The sequence below is a fragment of the Podarcis raffonei genome, chromosome 13 (genome assembly GCF_027172205.1).
Source record: "Podarcis raffonei isolate rPodRaf1 chromosome 13, rPodRaf1.pri, whole genome shotgun sequence".
Lineage (NCBI taxonomy): Eukaryota > Metazoa > Chordata > Lepidosauria > Squamata > Lacertidae > Podarcis > Podarcis raffonei.
Window position 1 is genome coordinate 9,324,919 of NC_070614.1, and position 21,457 is coordinate 9,346,375.

At 47.3% G+C, this 21,457-nt stretch overlaps 1 protein-coding gene across 4 annotated transcripts; it reads left to right on the forward strand.

The window, feature by feature from the left end:
• Window positions 1-66: 66 nt before the first annotated feature.
• Window positions 67-20,367, forward strand: THNSL2 (threonine synthase like 2). 4 transcript variants are annotated; one of them, XM_053363059.1, is made up of 9 exons: window positions 67-100; window positions 4,621-4,860; window positions 8,112-8,306; window positions 9,658-9,810; window positions 12,813-13,043; window positions 14,806-14,954; window positions 16,845-16,970; window positions 18,285-18,436; window positions 20,036-20,367. In XM_053363059.1, the coding sequence occupies exons 2-9, from the start codon at window positions 4,638-4,640 to the stop codon at window positions 20,244-20,246; spliced, it is 1,440 nt and encodes a 479-aa protein (XP_053219034.1). In that variant the 5' UTR covers window positions 67-100; window positions 4,621-4,637; the 3' UTR covers window positions 20,247-20,367. The 4 variants fall into 4 exon arrangements, with proteins under 4 accessions (XP_053219034.1, XP_053219033.1, XP_053219035.1 ...); XM_053363058.1 differs by lacking the exon at window positions 67-100 and adding an exon at window positions 108-222; XM_053363060.1 differs by lacking the exon at window positions 67-100 and adding an exon at window positions 108-129.
• The last annotated feature ends 1,090 nt before the right edge of the window (window positions 20,368-21,457 follow it).

Sequence of the window (21,457 nt, forward strand, 5' to 3'; positions counted from 1 at the left end):
ATCTGCCCAGCAGGTCTCCGGATCTCCGGCCCGTCGGTTGCTTTTGCAAAGAGCCTCGCAAAGGGGAAGGATCTGCGCCGGCGAGGGCTCCGTGGAGCCGGTAGGAAACGGAGTTGCCTTGACCCCAAGGTGCGTTCCCACGCGAGAGGGAGCCTCAAAGTTCTGCGCGCTTTTGCGCGCTTGGTGCGGAGTGGCCCGTTGCGCGCCCCCCTCGTGAACCGGGTGGGTTTGTAGCAGCGCAACACGCGTGTCTTGGGAATTCAACTTGTGGCTCCCCGTGGGGAATCGGCTCTGGCATCCTGTTCTCCATCCCATTATGATCACAGGGCAAGAGTGCTCCTGAGCAGGTGCAGAGTGTTCAGGGCCGGACTGAGACCTTTGGAGGCCTTAAAAGATTTGGGTGCGTCCATATCATGGGTGTAGCCAAGGTGGGAGAAGGGAGGGGCAGCTGCCCCCCCAATCAATACAAATACAGTGGTACCTCGGGTTACATACGCTTCAGGTTACAGACTCCGCTAACCCAGAAATAGTACCTCGGGTTAAGAACTTTGCTTCAGGATGAGAACAGAAATCGTGCTCCGGCGATGTGGCCGCAGCAGCAGCGGGAGGCCCCATTAGCTAAAGTGGTGCTTCAGGTTAAGAACAGTTTCAGGTTCAGATCGGACCTCCGAAACGAATTAAGTACCTTTACTTAACCCGAGGTACCACTGTACATAGCTATTGTATTTTAGTGTTTTGTTGGAAGCCGCCCAGAGTGGCTGGGGAGACCTAGCCAGATGGGCGGGGTATAAATTATTATTATTATATTATTATTATTATTACTGAGATTCTGTCCCCCCCCCCCAACAAAAGGCCTGCTCCCCCAACAAAAATCCTGGCAACACCCATGTGTCATATGCTGTAGATACAATTCAGAATATAAACAATAATAAACTGTAAAATGAAATTTTATTTTGGGAAATGAAATGAAACCTGCAGTAAGATGGAAAATAAAGTTGATATTTGACTCCCCCCCTCCTTTTTCCAATTGCAAAGCCTTTGATTGGAGCTTCAAAACCAGGGGTCAGCAAACTTTTTCAGCAGGGGGCCGGTCCACTGTCCCTCAGACCTTGTGGGGGGCCGGACTATATTTTGAAAAAAAAATATGAACGAATTCCTATGCCCCACAAATAACCAAGAGATGCATTTTAAATAAAAGGACACATTCTGCTCATGTAAAAACACCAGGCAGGCCCCAAAATAACACAGAAATGGCATTTTAAATAAAAGGACACATTCTCCTAATGTAAAAACACACTCATTCCCGGACTGTCCGTGGGCCGGATTTAGAAGGCGATTGGGCCGGATCCAGCCCCCGGGCCTTAGTTTGCCAACCCCTGCTCAAAACGAACCACACTAGGTAACATCTGAGGGAAAATGGACATAAGTGAATCCCACTCCACTCCATTGACTCAGCTGAAGCCCTTTGGCTTCTCCCTTCCCAGGCCTGTCTCCCTGCAGTCACTCTCCCTCCTACCCATAATTCAGCAGTACAAAAGGTCTGGTACCCGAGGATGCTCATTTGCCAGTTGTGTCATGCCTGTAATCCACGGGTGTCAAACACAAGGCCCGCGGGCCGAATCCGGCCCGCCAGACCTCGTCATGTGGCCCGTGTAGCCGCCGCCGGCTGCCAGCCTTCACCTTTTATTCTCGCTTTTATTTTTATTTTTTACACAAGAAAGCCGCCTCTTCAGTGCATGCACGGCAGCCTACAAGCCAGAGGACGTCTGCCCTCTAGCAGCGCCGGCCATTCTACACAGGAAACCTCCACTTTACATGTCCTTTACATAGTCCTACAGATACAACCGGCCCTTTGAGGGTGACCAAACTGCTGATGCGGCCCCCGATGATTTTGAGTTTGACACCCCTGCTGTAATCCATTTATAAACACACACACACAACCAGTGTGGTGTACTGGCTGGACTAGGAGCCGAGAGACCATGGCTGACAAAAAGACAGCACATAAATGTAGCCTATGCAGCACAGATAACTCTGTAACCATGTCCATCCCATAAGACTCTTGGCAAATGTCTTCTGCTTCGTTGGCAGTTGTACATTTTCTGCCAGTTTCTGCAAAGAACGACATGCAGCCCTGAAATACAACAACACTGATTTCAGGCAAGGCCAAAGTGCATTCTTTTATCCGGTACTCATCATGCTGCCCCGATGAGGCCAGTTGTTCAGTGCTGCTGAACTTTGAACCTCATTCTTGAGATCAGCTGCAGTCTGCAATTGGACGCTGTTGGCGCTTTGCTGGAAACCAGCAAAAATCAAGGTTCTGGCAAAACATTACAGGCAAAAGAAGTGAGCCAACAAAATGCAAGGCATGAGTGTTGGATTACTGTAGCTGGCAATTTTCAGTAAATGTCGTGGACCCTCTTTCTTCAAATTTGAAACATTTCCTTCCACCACCTCCAGTTTGCTATAAATGGAGACTTTTGCTGAGGCACCCCATAATTTTGGTTCAGCCTGTGCCAAATATCTAAAGGATCTACTACTTCCTTCCCATCGAAGAGCGTTTATGCTTGTGAGATTAAATGCTTTGCCCTCCGCAGTGACCAAAGGCAGTTTCCAGTGCCAGATTTATGTACAGTGGTACCTCGGGTTAAGTACTTAATTCGTTCCGGAGGTCTGTACTTAACCTGAAACTGTTCTTAACCTGAAGCACCACTTTAGCTAATGGGGCCTCCTGCTGCCGCCGCACCGCCGGAGCACGATTTCTGTTCTCATCCTGAAGCAAATTTCTTAACCTGAAGCAGTATTTCTGGGTTAGCAGAGTCTGTAACCTGAAGTGTATGTAACCTGAAGCGTATGTAACCCAAGGTACCACTGTATAAGCTAAACAAGCTATAGCTTAGGGCCCCACTCTCTTGGGAGCCCCCCCAAAAATTAAAGGAAAATAAAACACTGGATGTACATTTCCAAAATATAAGATAAAAAACAAATAAAATAAAACCTACATGCAGCAACAGTGTTTTGTGTTGTTTAGGCTCCTCCTGCTAGCCTGCTCCCTAATATATCACTGGTTTGCTCATTTCTACTTCTTAATTGCATTTCTGTTCAACAATTGCTTTAATAAAATAGATATTGTGTTCTGTCCAAATGGCTTTAGATACCTATTAGGTCCATAAATGAGCAAATAGCATATACCGTATTTTTCGCTCCATAAGACACACTTTTTTCCTCCTAAAAAGTAAGGGGAAATGTCTGCATCTTATGGAGCAAAAGCATAGTCCCTGGAGCCGAATTGCGGAGGGGAAAAAAGCATATCGTGCTTTTTTTTTTTTTAGAAAGAGGGAAGGGGGTGTTGAAACAAAGCCGCTGAGCAGCTGATCAGCAAGCAATTGGGAGGGAGATAAGGGATGCTAGCGATAAAGGAGGCTTCCTGGTAGGGAGGTAAAAGCACATGGATCCGCAGGATTTTTGCATTGGGTCACCCCAAATTCTCCATCAGATCACATAGCATGTCCATGGCTACAGCCTGCACCAAAAAAATCACACATCCACTGTTTCGTGGGGCTGCAATGGCACAAAAAACATGGTTACAAAGCACGGATCCACATGGATCCTCAGGATTTTTGCATTGGGCTACCCCAAACTCACCGTCAAATCACATATCATGTCTGTGGCCACAGCATGAACCACAAAAATCATACATCCAATGTTTCATTCAGAATATTTTTTTCTTGTTTTCCTCCTCTAAAAACTAGGTGCGTCTTATGGTCAGTTGCGTCTTATGGAGCAAAAAATACGGTGTTCAACACAAAAAACAGTGACCATTTGTTGTTGACAAAGGACAGCTGGACATATAAGGGCCCCATTACCTTCAGGAGCTGAGGGCCTCATCAAACCTAAATCCGGCCCTGGCAGATTCTCACACATTCCATTTCAAGCCCGTTTCTGTGCCTGCAGTCGAGAAGTACCTTATTCAATGGACCACATTCTCTTAGGTTGCCCTTTACACAGCAGACCTTGCCAGCTGATGCTGAGCAAAATGTTGGACCTCCGGCCCACAACTCCCAGAAGAAGCCAAAGAAGGTTTCTCCTGGCAGATTGGGACAAAGATATTACTGCTTTAGTAGCTTCCTTTTTAGCCACAATCTTACCCGATAGGGTTCCCAACAAACTATCCTTTCAGGAAATAGACAGGGTGTAGCACAGGCACAGGCAAACTCAGCCCTCCAGATGTTTTGGGACTACAACTCCCATCATCCCTGACCCTGGTCCTGTTAGCTAGGGATGATGGGAGTTGTAGTCCCAAAACATCAGGAGGGCCGAGTTTGCCTAGGCCTGGATATCCAAATGCACACAACCATAGTGTGACCTTCTAACCCTTGATAGCTTCACCCTTGTCTTTTTCATTATTCCAGTTAATTGAAATGTTTTATGCTGTGATGCCAATAAAGGTATTTGATTGATGATTGATTGATTGATTGATTTTGGTTCAGGATTGCCAAATCTGGTTTCTTTCTGGTTGCTAGAGATACTGGTCACAGGAAGACAAAAGTTATGAGATGTTTCAATAGCCTGAAGATCCTCAGGTCTGAAGATAATTTGCTGTAATTGCTTTGTGTGTTGCAGGGACCAAGAACGGAAACATGAGGTATGTCAGCACCCGAGGAGGAGCCGGAAGTGTCGATTTTGAAGGTGCTCTTTTATCGGGCTATGCAAGTGATGGTGGTCTTTTCATGCCTCAAAAAATCCCGGCTTTAGACTCTGCCACACTTCGAAAATGGAGCAGCTTCTCTTACCCAGAACTGGTGAAGCAATTGTGCTCTCTCTTCATTTCGCCTGAACTTATTCCGGAAGCGGAACTGAATGGTAAATGAATCCAGATCAGCTATTGAGATTCGACAGCCTTAAAAACTATGTTAGATTTATTTCATGGAAAAATGTTATTTGCTCCCTTTCATATAATTAATTTTGGGTGACTCGACAGCAGCGGTAGATGTGCTGGTAGTATTGATTATTCTTACTGTGTTTTATTCAACTTTATCAGAGCCAGTGTGGTGTAGTGGTTAAGGGTGATAGACTCGTAATCTGGGGAACCGGGTTTGCTTCCCCGCTCCTCCACATGCAGCTGCTGGGTGACCTTGGGCCAGTCACACTTCTCTGAAGTCTCTCAGCCTCACTCACCTCACAGAGTGTTTGTTGGAGAGGAGGAAGGGAAAGGAGAATGTTAGCCGCTTTGAGACTCCTTCGGGTAGTGATAAAGCAGGATATCAAATCCAAACTCCTCCTCCTCCTCCCCTTCTTCTTCTTCTTCTTCTTCTTCTTCTTCTTCTTCTATCAGTGTGCATTGTGCAACAAAATACCGGGTCCCTGCTCTCAGGGCAGTTTGAAATTTCCAGAGAAGCAGATGGGTCTGAACCACTCAGGGTGCTAAAGTTGGATTTTTAATATATATATATATCTTTATTAATTTAAAATAAATACATTTATGAAAAACAGACGTACATACAAGTAAACAAACATACAATCAAACAAACAAATAAATAACAGAAAACTCAAACAAACCACCACACTATAAGATATAAGAAGATTAATATAATTATCACCATATATACTCCTGGTATAGAACACAATTATAAAATTTATAGAAAAGAAATTTAAAATTTTAAACTTGTTCTTTTAACCTGGAAATACAGTCAAACCCCGGCTCCCGAACACCTCAGTTACAGTACGTTTCAGTTCCCGAACGCCGAAAACCCGGCATTCCGGTTTTCGAACATTTTTTGGAAGCCGAACGTCCGACGCGGCTTCCGCTTGAGTGCAGGAAGCTCCTGCAGCCAATCGGAAGCCGCGCCTCGATCGTTGAACATTTCGGAAGCTGGACGGGTTTCCGGAATGGATTAAGTTCGACAACCGAGGTTTGACTGTAGCAGTCATGGGTGAGGATCAAGATCAAGACTGCAACAAGCAGCAGCCGGGGGCGGAGTTAACCCTTTCCTTCTGTGCTGCGTTCCCAACAAAACTTCTATCGCAGGCAGAGGCAAACTCGGCCCCCCAGATGTTTTGGGACTACAACTCCCATCATCCCTGATCATTGGTCCTGTTAGCCGGGATGATGGGAGTTGTAGTCCCAAAACATCTGGAGGGCCGAGTTTGCCTAGGCCTGTTCTATTGGCACCAGCAGGAAAGAATATCTCTGACCAGCCAAATAGTATTGGGGATTGGGATGCAAGACCCCAGTTGAGCTTCAGACCATATTGGGCGGCTCCCAATCAAGTGTTAAAAACAATACAGCATTAAATATTAAAAGCTTCGCTAAACAGGGCTGCCTTCAGGTGTCTTTTAAAGATAAGATAGCTGCTTATTTCCTTCACATCTGAAAGGAGGGTGCTCCACAGGGCGGGTGCCACCACCAAGAAGGCCCTCTGCCTGGTTCCTTGTAACCTCACTTCTCGCAATGTGGGAACCACCAGAAGGCCCTCGGCGCCGGACCTCAGTGTCCGGGATGAACGATGGGGGTGGAGACGCTCCTTCAGGTATACAGAACCGAGGCCGTTTAGGGCTTTAAAGGTCAGCACCAACACTTTGAATTGTGCTCGGAAACATACTGGGAGCCAATGCAGATCTCTCAGGACCGGTGTTATGTGGTCCTGGTGGCCACTCCCAGTCACCAGTCTAGCTGCCGCATTCTGGATTAATTGCAGTTACCGGGTGACCTTCCAAGGTAGCCCCACGTAGAGCGCATTGCAGTAGTCTAAGCGGGAGATAACCAGAGCATGCACCACTCTGGCGAGACAGTCTGCGGGCAGGTAGGGTCTCAGCCTGTGAGCAGGTGGAGCTGGTAGACAGCTGCCCTGGACACAGAATTGACCTGCGCCTCCATGGACAGCTGTGAGTCCAAAATGACTCGCAGGCAGCGCACCTGGTCCTTCAGGGGCACAGTTACCTCATTCAGGACCAGGGAGTCCTCCACACCCGCCCGCCCCCTTCCCCCAAAAACAGTACTTCTGTCTTGTCAGGGTTCAACCTCAATCCATTAGCCGCCATCCATCCTCCAACCGCCTCCAGACACTCACACAGGACCTTCCCTGCCTTCACTGGTTCTGATTTAGAGGTAGAGCTGGGTGTCATCTGCATACTGATGAACACCCAGCCCAAACCCCCTGATGAACTCTCCCAGCGGCTTCATATAGATATTAAAAAGCATGGGGGAGAGGACGGAACCCTGAGGCACCCCACAAGTGAGAGCCCAGGGGTCTGAACACTCATCCCCCAACACCACTTTCTGGACACGGCCCAGGAGAAAGGAGTGGAACCACCGTATAACAGTGCCCCCAGCTCCTCTAGACGGGATGAACCAGGGTTCTCCTCGCCACACCTCTTTTGTCTGACCACAAAGATTAGCCCAAATTTGTGGACTCTTGGTCTTGCATTTCCCCTAATTAAATATTGTTGCCCTTATTCTGCAGTGCAGCATTACTGAGGTAAAACTTGACTTGACCATCATGTTAATATGTCTGAAGAGCCAATATATTGCCGTGCCATTTTTAAAATCCCCCCCCATGGTAAATCTTTTATTGGTTTAAAATACAGATCATTTACAATGAAGGTAAGTATAAGAGAATTGAATGCAAAAAACAACAACACACACATCAAGACATAAGAACAAGAAAAAAGAAGATAAAAAGATAAAAAAGAAAAGAACAAAAAATTTATACTGAATCATAACCATTAAATAAAAAATTTATGCATAAAACTTCCAGTCGTTCTCATTATACTGTTTATATAATCATAATTTTATCACACGGCATTACATTAGATCCTTTTTCATGTATTCCATTAAAGTTTTTGTTTCATTCCTTTTTGTTTACAGTTATCATCATTCCAATTCTGCTAAGATGGTATTATTTGTACAATATAATCTTATATATTCCTTAAATATTTTCCATTCTCCATATATTTCCTGATTTAAAGCTCCTTTGACTTTTCCCGTCAATTTTGCTAGCTGGAAATATTCTATCATGAGCGTCTGCCATTCAGTTATCGTTGGTATTGTTTTGCCATATTTTCTTTCATGGTTCCAAGCTAACGATGTCTTTTGACTTGTTGTCTTCCGCTAGACCTGATTGACAGAGCATTCAGCAGGTTCAGGCACAAAGATATTGTTCACCTGACGAGACTGGAGAAGGGCTTGAACGTTCTGGAGTTGTGGCACGGTGTAACGTACGCGTTCAAGGACTTATCGTTGTCCTGCACGGGGCAGTTCCTACAATATTTCCTGAAGAAGAAGAAGAAGCATGTCACAATTCTAGTGGGTATGTTTGTGACTAGGACTAATGGATTTCTGCTTGTTTTTAATAATTTTATTTATTTATTTTATTAATACCCTGCCCTCCCCAGCCAAGACTGGGCTCAGGGAGGCTAACATCAGGTATAAAATCAATTGATTAAAATACGACTTAAAAACAGGATTAAAATACAACTTAAAACGCAGCCTCATTTCAGTGGAAGCCCAGATCAAAAACTGTTTTTTGGGGGCGAGGAAAACGTCAAATCTTCACCAAGGCCCCCTTTATCACCTACACAGCCCAACAAGACAAGGACAAAAACCCACCGACAGCATACAAATCAATATGGCTAACCTGATCCAAAACACCCACTCACACACGAAAACAAAGACCACCACAGCCAACCACAAATCAACAGCCACACCCACGGCCAACCCCAACCTCTCTCACCACCAAAGGAACACAAGCGAACAGCAGAGAACCTGCACAAGCAACGCTGACACAAAACCCCACATATATTAAGTAAAATAGAAATATCACCACCCGATAAGGCAGACTTTGGCTACTCGCCACAAAGCTCCACTGTCAGAAGCAATATGTATTTTGGATCCTAGTTGGTTGGAATCAATAGTAGAGAGATTGCTGTTGCTCTAAGGTCCTGCTGACAGCCTTTCCATAAAACATTGTGAGAACAGGATACTGGACTGGATGGAATCTTATGCTCAGGACAGTGGGAATGAATGAATGAATGAATTTTTATTTGCGTCAGCCGTCGACCATCGTAATAAACAACAATGCAATATACAAAGAATAGAAATAAAAAAGTCAATTATAGAAAATACATTTTAGGGTTTTAAATCAATAGTCAAATAGTGGATCTTATTCTGATTGCCCCAGCTAAAAACCTTGCAGCCTTTGCTGTCACCTGCTCATCTTGATCTGCCAAGAGGAAGGACACTGTGGCTGGGCGACGCAGAATGGACAATAAAAGAGGGGTGATAATCTCATTCCTCAACTCTTTATAAAGAGTGCAAGCCTTCAGTTCGGTACTGCCATATCCACAGGGACATAAGCGTTTTTCGTGTGGAATCTGTTGGAACCGTCCCTCAAGTACAGCTGAGGGCAACACATTCAATCTTGCGAGAGTAAAAGCGCGTCTATATTTTAGAATTGCTAGGTTATGCAGATAGGGTGCCAGAGAGTCGAAATGGGTACGTGGGAAATCGTCATACCATGGGAGTGGGAACCTAAAAGCGGATCAGCGTTATTGATGGAGTTTCCTGGGAGTCAATTGCTTGGCCTGGAATGCGCCTTCTATCCCTCTGATCTTGCAGAATCCCAGCAAGTCTTTAACAGTCTTGGTTATTTTTTTAAACAGGGACTTCAGGGGATACTGGGAGTTCAGCCATCGAAAGTGTCCGGGGTGAAAAGAATGTGGACATATTTGTTCTGCTGCCACGCGGCCTCTGCACTCAGGTGCAAGAGCGGCAGATGACGACAGTGATTGAAGACAACGTCCACGTGTTTATCAGTGAGCGACTCCATTTTTAACTTCAGAATGCTTCTGGGTTCGGTCATTGTGGATTTGTTGCCTAGTGGGCAGTAGTGGTGTGCAGTGCTTTTTTCTGGGGGTACGCATGCCTCTAAACATTTTGTGAATCTAAGTTTGGCCTCATTGAGGGGCAGTATTTCAATATGGGGGACGTGGGTGGCGCTGTGGTCTAAAACACGGAGCTTAGGGCTTGCCGATCAGAAGGTCGGCGGTTCGAATCCCCACGACGGGGTGAGCTCCCGTTGCTTGGTCCCTCCTCCTGCCAACCTAGCAGTTCAAAAGCACCTCAAAGTGCAAGTAGATAAATAGGTACCACTCCGGCGGGAAGGCTGGCCACATGACCCGGAAAAACTGTCTGCGGACAAACGCCGGCTCCCTCCGCCTATAGCGCGAGATGAGCGCGCAAAACCAGAGTCGTCCGCGACTGGACCTAACGGTCAGGGGTACCTTTCCCTTTACCTGTTTCAATATGAGTAGGAAAATGAGAGTACCCCTAAACTTTTTTTTTTTATAGAAAAAAAGCACTGGTGATAAGTATTAAAGTCTGTGTGAGGATATGCAGCCAAGTTACAAATGCACGATTGCTAGATAATCCCAAACTATCACATCCTCTAAACTTGTGTGGTGGGAAGGTGAACAACCGAAAATTAATATTTTCTACTTTCAGTCACTGCACACTCTTCTCCTTACCTGCAATGGGGTAGGATGTCTGTGAGCTCTCCAATAGGGAGCTGCCTCCATTTTGGACTATGGACCTTTGTAACTTTTAAGAATTATTACCTGCCTGATTTTCATCACTGTATTTGTTGAATCCTGGCAAGACTTTGCCAAGTGAGCAAACCTTGTATTTTTCTTGTTTACTTAAACAGTCTGAGGGTGATTTCATTGTTAAGAGGGAAACATAAAAAAGGGAGACAAAATCCTAGTCTGCCTAAGCATCCTTGGATATCATAATTATTCTAGAAGGCTATGCACAGAGTTTTCTTTTCAGCCGGAACACACCAGAACTCAGTTCCAGCACCTCTCAGGTAGGCGCCATTGCCATTCTAAGAGAACAAGGGAGGCATTCATGGTGAGTTGCGGTACATCTTGCGCTAAAAAATAGCACTCGTTATGCAACCTTGTGCCAAATAGCTTCTGGAGATAAAGTGTACATGGATAGTGATTTCTCTCTCTGCTGAACTAGGTATTTGCATTCTCACACAAGTGGAAAGAGGAAGGATAATTAACAAATAAAATATCCTCTCCTGGTCATCTAAAACCATCCAACAAAGCCCACAACATCTGAATGGCACCATGTTGTCTGCTCTCGGTGTAGACAGTACTGAACTCAATGGACCACTGCCAGTGTTGGGAAATCTGCAGTCAAAATCACAATTACCGTATGTTTGCTAAATAAGTATATGAAGGGGTTAAGACTCACAGAGTTCCTGTATTCCTAGAGAAGACAGATCTGTGTGATGTTATACAGTCGTACCTAGGAAATTGAATGGAATCCGTTCTGGAAGTCCGTTTGAATTCCAAAACATTCAGAAACCAAAACATGGATTCTGATTGGCTTCCTGCAGCCAATCAGAAGCCTTGGGAGTCCCATTGGACATTCGGGTTCCAAAAGAATGTTTGCAAACCGGAACACTCACTTTCAGGTTTGCATCGTTCGGGAGCCAAAACGTCTGAGTTCCAGAGCGTTTGACAACCAAGGTACAACGGTATTCCCTAAATCCTGTGCTGGGAAATAGGGCAAAGGATCTTAATCTTTTCTCCTTCCTCCTCACCTCTCTTTCTTCTTTTCAAGCCAGGAATGTGAGCAGACATACATGCCTGGCCTCTGCTCAGAGCCCAGTAAAAAGCACAAAGTGTTTTTACTCTGCTAAGAGTGCTTCACAGCCTGATTACTCTCGTATTTCTCTCACATACACACATGGGACAGGAGGTTTAAATTTTACAGTATTTTTCACTCTATTAGACGCACCGGACGATAAGACGCACCTAGTTTTTAGGGGAGGAAAACAAGAAATAAGAAAGGAACGCAAAGCCTCCTGAGCTAAGAGGGAGCGCTCCTCCATCTTCGCTCAGGAGGCTTTGTGGGGCTATCCCTGAAGCCAGGAGAGCAAGCAGGATCGGTGCGCACCGACTTCTCTTGCCCTCCTGGCTTCAGCAAAAGCAAGCCTACTGGCTTTCCTCCCGCAAGAGCCGCGTGCTCTTTAAAGGGAGTGCGGCTCTTGGGGGCTTTTCTGGGAGGTGGGGGAAGGGACAGAGCCATGCGCTGTGTCCCTTCCCCCACCTCCCGCAAAAGCCAGGGATAGCCGCACGAAGCCTCTGCAGGGCTGCGGGATGAAGGCTCCCCTCTGCCCTGCGGAGGCTTGGCGCCGCTAAGGCAGAAGCTAGAAGAGCTAGAGGGAGCGCTGCGCAGCGATCCCTCTTGCTGTTCTGGCTTTTGGATAGCCCCACGAAGCCAGAAGCCAGGACAGCCAGTGGGATCAATCCTGCTTGCTGTCCTGGCTCCTGGCTTAGCCATGCGCAGCCTCTCCTGGGCAAGGGGAGCCTTCATCCCCTGTCCGAGAGAGCCTGCGCGCGGCTAATGCTCCCCCAAGAGCCGCGCTCCCTTTAAAGAGCTGCGTGGAGTGTGTGTGCGGCTCTTGGGGGCTTTTCCCTGAGGAGGGAGAAGGGCAGCCCTTCTCCCTCCACGCGGCTCTTTAAAGGGAGCACTGAGCAGAGCCTCCCCCCTGCATTCGCTCCATAAGATGCACACACATTTCTCCTTTTTAGGAGGGGAAAAGTGTGTCTTAGTTTATGGATTTCATTCTCAACCCCTCATCATCAGCTGGCAGGTCCTTTTACAATCTTTGGTGCCCTGCTTCCTTCACAATCCCCTTCACCTCTGGGCTGGCAATGGCGCAGTGGAGCGAGGCACTCTTCTGCGACACGACTGATGTAGCACTTTTCATGCTTGCCTCTTCCATCCCTGCTTCTCCCTCCAGCTGAAGGCAACAGTGATGAAATTGATGAGCCCATCAAAGAACTGTTTGCGGATGAGGATTTTTCAAGAAGACACAACCTGATGAGTCTGAATTCGATCAACTGGTCCAGAATTATGGTGCAGATCGCTCATTTTTTCTACGCCTACTTCCGGTGTGCTCCATCTATGGATGCTACTCCGCTGCCAGTTGTGGAGGTGGTTGTTCCAACTGGGGGAGGAGGAAATCTCACAGGTTAGCGAAACAACAACAACACCAAAATGCTTCCTTGAGTCATGATGAATTTGTTAGGATATTTCCGTTCCACCTTAAAAGGGAGCAGGCTTTGTGAGTCACAGAGTCTGCGTATTTCCTGTTCACAGGATGTTTATGTTGTCAGTTGCTTTCGTTTCTCTCTTGTTGCCTAAGCATACCGATGCAGGCGGTCATGTTTTTCTTTGTTCTGACCAACGCTAAATAAACTGTAAATATGCTCTCCTGCTGTGCATCTTTTGCTGTGTGAATTCTGCTGATAGAGTGTGCACCAGCCTAAGAATGTGGCAATCTATTTCTGAGGCTTCGTGTCGCTATTTGCTGATACTGCGTGTCTACGGGAGATCGATGGATCGTCCGGCAGCCGGCTTGGGGGCTCAGATGGTCTTTGTCTCCCTGGCAGTATCCCAACAGAATTGTGCTGGACCTGTCTGAAAGTTGCATCAATGGAAATGGAAGGAGCTGTAAAACGAGCATCGCTTCAAAGACAACTTTTTATTTTCCTGCTTTAGTGCAAACCTAGTACTCCTAAAGGGACGCGGGTGGCGCTGTGGGTAAAATCTCAGTGCCTAGGACTTGCCGGTCGTATGGTCGGCGGTTCGAATCCCCGCGGCGGGGTGAGCTCCCGTCGTTCGGTCCCAGCTCCTGCCCACCTAGCAGTTCGAAAGCACCCCTAAGTGCAAGTAGATAAATAGGTACCGCTTTATAGCGGGAAGGTAAACGGCGTTTCCGTGTGCTGCGCTGGTGCCGGCTCGCCAGAGCAGCTTCGTCACGCTGGCCACGTGACCCGGAAGTGTCTCCGGACAGTGCTGGCTCCCGGCCTCTTAAGTGAGATGAGCGCACAACCCTAGAGTCGGACACGACTGGCCCGCACGGGCAGGGGTACCTTTTTACCTAGTACTCCTAAAGGGACGCGGGTGGCGCTGTGGGTTAAACCACAGAGCCTAGGACTTGCTGATCAGAAGGTCGGTGGTTCGAATCCCCGCAATGGGGTGAGCTCCCGTTGCTGGGTCCCTGCTCCTGCCATCCTAGCAGTTCAAAAGCACGTCAAAAGTGCAAGTAGATAAATAGGTACCACTCCGGCGGGAAGGTAAACGGCGTTTCCGTGCGCTGCTCTGGTTCGCCAGAAGCAGCTTTGTCATGCTGGCCACATAACCCGGAAGCTGTACGCCTGCTCCCTCGGCCAATAAAGCAAGATGAACGCTGCAACCCCAGAGTTGGCCTAATGGACCTAATGGCCAAGGGTACCTTTACCTTTAGTACTGCTAAACAATCTAGCCAAATTTCTGAGTTTTGCTGACTATTTCTTCTAGTTCATCGTGGTTCGCTGAGCCACAGGCATTGACTGAGCCCCTGTGTTTAATTGTCATAGACCTGGGATTGGGCAGCTGGAATACAGCCAGTTTATGTAACCAGAACAACTAAATTCTGCAACCTGCATAAATTACATAAGCAGAGCGGAGTGCATGCTTTACATATTTCTGCTGTTTTGCATAATTTGGCTGGCTTTCATCACTCATGTGGGACAGACAAGGAACCATGCAAAACATATAACCATAAAACATAGCAATTAATTTAACCGTAAAATGCCACCAGCTTCCAATATCACCAATCACAACTGTATTCAGTATTGACAATCAGATCAAATAGAATAGTTGAAATGATTTCTGAACCATATTGTGCAGCTGCTTTATGTAAGGAGATATGTGGTACAAATTACTGATGGTTTGTTTCTTTGGTCCAGCTGGATGTCTTGCACAGAAGATGGGGCTCCCCATTGATCTTGTGGCAGTGGTAAATGACAACGATGTGGTACACAGAGCTATCCAACAGGGTGATTTCTCATTGTCCAGGTCTGTGAAGTCAACACTGGCTTCAGCAATGGATATTCAGGTAATTTACCTGGAGAGGAACGTGCTGTTTAGTATGGTAGAAATGTGAGGACCTCTCTTTCAAATCAGAACCAGTGATGGTCCTGTGTGAGTGCCTGGGGGCGGTTGGAGGATGGATGGCGGCAACGGATTGAGGTTGAATCCTGACAAGACAGAAGTACTGTTTTGCGGGGACAGGAGGCGGGCAGGTGTGGAGGATTCCCTGGTCCTGAATGGGGTAACTGTGACCCTGAAGGGCCAGGTGCGCAGCCTGGGAGTCATTTTGGACTCACAGCTGTCCATGGAGGCGCAGGTCAATTCTGTGTCCAGGGCAGCTGTTTACCAGCTCCATCTGGTACGCAGGCTGAGACCCTATCTGCCCGCGGACTGTCTCGCCAGAGTGGTGTATGCTCTAATTATCTCTCGCTTGGACTACTGCAATGCACTCTATGTGGGGCTACCTTTGAAGGTGACCTGGAAACTACAACTAATCCAGAATGCGGCAGCTAGACTGGTGACTGGGAGTGGCCGCCAAGACCACATAACACCAGTCTTGAAAGACCTACAATTGGCTCCCAGTACGTTTCCGAGCACAATTCAAAGTGTTGGTGCTGACCGTTAAAGCCCTAAACGGCCTTGGTCCTGTATACCTGAAGGAGCGTCTCCACCCCCATCGTTCTACCCGGACACTGAGGTCCAGCGCCGAGGGCCTTCTGGCGGTTCCCTCATTGCGAGAAGCGAGGTTACAGGGAACCAGGCAGAGGGCCTTCTCGGTAGTGGCACCCGCCCTGTGGAACGCCCTGCCACCAGATGTCAAAGAGAACAACAACTACCAGACTTTTAGAAGACATCTGAAGGCAGCCCTGTTTAGGGAAGCTTTTAATGTTTGATGCATTACTGTATTTTAATATTTTGTTGGAAGCCACCCAGAGTGGCTGGGGAAGCCCAGCCAGATGGGCAGGGTATAAGTAATAAATGATGATGATGATGATGATGACGACTCCCCCAGCCTTGCTGAGAGATCAGCTCCATCGGTCTCCTCTCTCCCCCATTTGTCAATCATCATCAGCTATTCCATCAGGCTGACGCAGAGGGAGAAATGGGCTGCGGCTCTGCTTAGGAACCAGCTACATCTGGCTTCCATTCCAGCTGGCTTTTTGCAGGAACTTCTGGGCAAGAACTGGTGCCTGTGTTTGCCTGCCAGTTTGACAGCCAATTTCCTCCCCTTCTCAAGGGAAAAGGTAGAGAGGGAAACACAGAGAGTCAGTTTCGGGAAGTCTGTTGGGATGTTCTTCCTGGATGAAGCCCTGGTTGGTGGGGAAACTCCTTGCAGAGTGACTCAGCTGCCTCGAGATCCTAAGTCCATTCCCTTGAACTATATAGAGAAGGGATGGAGAAACCGTTGCTCTCCGGGTGGTGTTGGACTCCAACTCCCATCAGCCATATCCAGAGGTCAGGGATTATGGGAGCTGTAGTCCTGAAAAATCTGATCTCTCTCCCTGATTTAGAGCCACACCATAGCCCTATGGGCTTTCTGGAATGTGACTGTGTACAGTGGTACCTCGGGTTAAGTACTTAATTCATTCTGGAGGTCCGTTCTTAACCTGAAACTGTTCTTAACCTGAGGTACCACGTTAGCTAATGGGGCCTCACGCTGCCGCCACATGATTTCTGTTCTCATTCTGAAGCAAAGTTCTTAACCTGAGGTACTATTTCTGGATTAACGGAGTCTGTAACCTGAAGCATCTGTAACCCGAGGTACCACTGTAATGAGATTTGTTGATGGGTGCCTTTTTCCTGCAATCCATTTCCTTTGGCTCCTACAGATCTTTCCCCATATCTAAATACTTGCTTGTTTCTGACCATAAACCTCCTTCTAGAAATCGGCTTGTGCCATCTTTTCCTTTGCTAGGAACCTTACAACATGGAAAGGGTCTTTTGGCTGTTCTCTGGCTCAGACAGCAACTTGGTCCGAAGTGTGATGGAAGAATTTTACTCCGCTAAAAAAGTCCAGCTCCCGTCCCAGTTGCAAAAGAAGGTTAGCTATGATTTGCCAATGAGTTTTCAGTTTACTTTTAGTTTGAAGGCTCTCTTTCAGGAGTGGCAACTGTGCAACGGACCTCAGGTCAGAAGCATCGCTTCCTGGAAGGGAGAGGAGAGGTATTGGTGGAGAGATCAATGCGGTGCTTAGGGATGGCAGCATAAAAGTGTGCTGATCAACCAGTTGCAATGTTCACTGGGCAGATGTCTACAGTTTCTCTGGTGGAATCTAGGTGAAGGTACCCCTGACCATTAGGTCCAGTCGTGGCTGACTTTGGGGTTGCGTGCTCATCTCGCTTTATTGGCCAAGGGAGCCGGCGTACAGCTTCCGGGTCATGTGGCCAGCATGATTAAGCCGCTTCTGGCAAACCAGAGCAGCGCACGGAAATGCCGTTTACCTTCCCGCCAGAGCAGTACCTATTTATCTACTTGCACTTTGAAGTGCTTTCAAACTGCTAGGTTGGCAGGAGCAGGGACCGAGCAATGGGAGCTCACCCCGTCGTGGGGATTCGAACCGCTGACCTTCTGATTGGCAAGTCTTAGGCTCTGTGGTTTAACCCACAGCGCCACCCGCGTCCCTCTGGTGGAATCTACACATACAGAAAAAAACACTGTGGAAAAAATGTACTTAAAGCGTTATACAGTGCTACCTCGGGTTACGAATTTAATTCATTCTGGAGGTCCGTTCTTAACCTGAAACTGTTCTTAACCTGAGGTACCACTTTAGCTAATGGGGCCTCCCGCTGCCGCTGCGCGATTTCTGTTCTCATCCTGAAGCAAAGTTCTTAACCTGGGGTACTATTTCTGGGTTAACAGAGTCTGTAACTTGAAGCGTATGTAACCTGAAGCGTATGTAAACCCGAGGTACCACTGTATTTGGGACGCGGGTGGCGCTGTGGGTAAAAGCCTCAGCGCCTATAGCTTGCCGATCGAAAGGTCGGCGGTTCGAATCCCCGCGGCGGGGTGCGCTCCCGTTGCTCGGTCCCAGCGCCTGCCAACCTAGCAGTTCGAAAGCACTCCCGGGTGCAAGTAGATAAATAGGGACCGCTTACTAGCGGGAAGGTAAACGGCGTTTCCGTGTGCGGCTCTGGCTCGCCAGAGCAGCTTCGTCACGCTGGCCACGTGACCCGGAAGTGTCTCCGGACAGCGCTGGCCCCCGGCCTATAGAGTGAGATGGGCGCGCAACCCTAGAGTCTGTCAAGACTGGCCCGTACGGGCAGGGGTACCTTTACTTTTACCTTTTTACCACTGTATTTGCAGCTGTATCCTCTGAGTCTGCTTGCAGCTTTCTGTGTCCTCTGTCTCATTGCAGCTTTCTGAAGGTCTGAAGTCTTGCTCAGTCTCTGATGAAGAAATTGTCCAAGCCATGAGACGCTGCTGGCAGGACAACCGCTATCTCCTCTGTCCCCATTCCGCCACTGCTGTTTGCTACCATTATAAGCATTCCAGTCGCCATCCAAACACGTAAGCATGAATTTGTCTGCACGCTTTAGTAGCTTTCTTATTACAGAATTATATGTATTATAGAATATTGTTAGTATTATTATAATATACTAAAACATGCAAATGAATATAGCAATTTTAAAGAAATGTTTATTATTTGTTAATTGCATAAATAAATTATATTGCAGCTATAATCAGATTAATAAAACCATAGTGTTAACAACAACAGCAACAACAACCTGTGCTTTTTGTTTCTTACCAGTATATTAGCCATCCTGGGAACATAACATGATGTTGATAAAAATCATGTTCATCCTACATGCTGTCTGGGATAAGGCAGCAAGCACAGCACCATCTTGAAGTTCACCTGAAGAATGCAAAATGTGAACAAGTGGGGACAAAATTGTTTGCAAAGGCTGTACACGCTCTCTCACGCACATTATGAGCTGCGGTAACATAGCTGCTAAGAAACTGAGCTGTGAACTGGGAAGCCCCTGGTTCAGATCTTGCCTTTGCTGCAAACTTGGACAACCTACTCTTTCTGAGCCAAAGTGCTGGTGCTGACCTTTAAAGCCCTAAACGGCCTCAGTCCTGTATACCTGGAGGAGCGCCTCCACCCCATCGTTCAGCCACTGAGGTCCAGCGCTGAGGGCCTTCTGGCGGTTCCCTCGCTGCGAGAATTGAAGTTACAGGGAACCAGGCAGAGGGCCTTTTCGGTAGTGGTGCCTGCCCTGTGGAACGCCCTCCCAGCAGATGTCAAGGCAACAAGCAACTATTTTACTTTTAAAAGACAACAGAAGGCGGCCCTGTTTAGGGAAGTTTTTAATGTCTGATGCTGTATTGTTTTTAATATTCGGTTGGAAGCCGCCCAGAGTGGCTGGGGAAACCCAGCCAGATGGGTGGGGTATAAATAATAAATTATTATTATTATTATTAGAAGAAGAGTTTGGATTTGATATCCCGCCTTTCACTCCCCTTCAGGAGTCTCAAAGCGGCTAACAATCTCCTTTCCCTTCCTCCCCCACAACAAACACTCTGTGAGGTAAGTGGGGCTGAGAGACTTCAGAGAAGTGTGACTGGCCCAAGGTCACCCAGCAGCTGCATGTGGAGGAGCGGAGACGCGAACCCGGTTCCCCAGATTATGTGACTACCGCTCTTAACCACTACACCACACTGGTGTAATAATAATAATAATAATAATAATAATAATAATAATAATAATAATAATTATCCACTCCCCCACCTGCAGCATGGGAGATAATACTATAAATTTAGCTTGTAGTTATTTATCTCCTTGACATCTGATGGGAGGGCGTTCCACAGGGCGGGTGCCACTACCGAGAAGGCCCTCTGCCTGGTTCCCTGTAGTTTCCCATCCCTCGGAGCTGAACCTCAGTGTCCGGGCTGAACGATGGTGGTGGAGACGCTCCTTCAGGTATACAGGGCCAAAGCTGTTTAGGGCACAGTATGTGAAGGGACCCACAAGGATTTGAAGATCAACAAATTTACTGTGGCAAGAGCATTATTTGAGACGGAACCCATTCAGTCCTGTCCAAATTTCAGAGACGTTTAGAGGTTTGTTGCAGAGATGTGCTCATTTCCTCTTTTCTTCCGCTCCAGTTCCAGGTGTTGCTTGGCTCCTGCCTCCCCTGTGAAGTTTGAAAATGCCATTCTTAAAGCCGATCTCACCCTCGACATCTCGCCTGAGATACGGAAGCTGAAAGACATGGAGACCAGATCTTGTGCCCTGAAGAGAGGCGATGACTGGGCAAAACTACTGCGGCAGCAAATAGAAGCAGTTGCGAAACAGAGAAATTCTAAGCCGAGCTGAACATTTGCAACGAGTCCCCTAGTTGATTGCTCCATCAAAGCCTCCTACTTCTGTGCAAGGCATATGATAAGAAAGCTGGCGCTGCTTTCGCTAATGAATAAAGCATAGTTGTGTCACAGTTCTTGCAGAATCATCATCATCAACAACAACAACAATAGTACAGTCATACCTTGTGTTGCGTTTGCTTCAGGTTGAGTGTTTTCAGGTTGTGTCCCGCGGCGACCCGGAAGAACCGGAAAGGGTTACTTCTGGGTTTCACCGCATGCACAGACGCTCAGAATGACGTCACGCGCATGCGCAGAACCAGCGATTCGCAACACGCGCAGACTTGGGTTGCGTTCTGCTCAGGTTGCGAACAGAGCTCTTTGCAACCAGAGGTACCACTGTAATAATAAATTTATACCCCACCCATCTGGCTGGGTTTCCCCAGCCACTCTGGGCGGCTCCCAAGAGAATATTAAAAACACCAAACATTATACATTCTACATTTCATAGCATTTCCAGTTTCCATTTCAATTCATCATCATCATAATTCATTATTTATACCCCACCCATCTGGCTGGCTTTCCTCAGCCACTCAGGGTGGCTCCCAACAGAATATTAAAAACACCAAATGTTAAAAACTTCTCTAAAAAGGGCTGCCTTCAGATATCTTCTAAAAGTCAAATAGTTGTTTATTTCCTTGACATCTGACGGGAGGGTGTTCCACAGGGCGGGTGCCACTACCGAGAAGGCTCTCTGCCTGGTTCCCTGTAACCTGACTTCTTGCAGTGAGGGTACCGCCAGAAGGCCCTTGGTGCTAGACCTCAGTGTCCAGGCTGAACAATGGGGGTGGAGACGCTTCTTTGGGTATACTGGGCCTATTACCCTCTAAAAGTGATGAGCAATTGTTGTTGGCATTTGTCTGCCTCAAGATACAATGGAGTGCACTTCTGGGGGTGAAATCGAATTGCTGGGGAATCACAGTGCCTGCTGTGGTTGCGGAGACCAGTAGCTTGTAACTATTGTTTCTGCTATGGAAGTGAGAGCTGGACCATCAAGAAGGCTGATCGCCGAAGAATTGATGCTTTTGAATTCTGGTGCTGGAGGAGACTCTTGAGAGTCCCATGGACTGCAAGAAGATCAAACCTATCCATTCTGAAGGAAATCAGCCCTGAGTGCTCACTGGAAGGACAGATCCTGAATCAGAGGCTCCGATACTTTGGCCACCT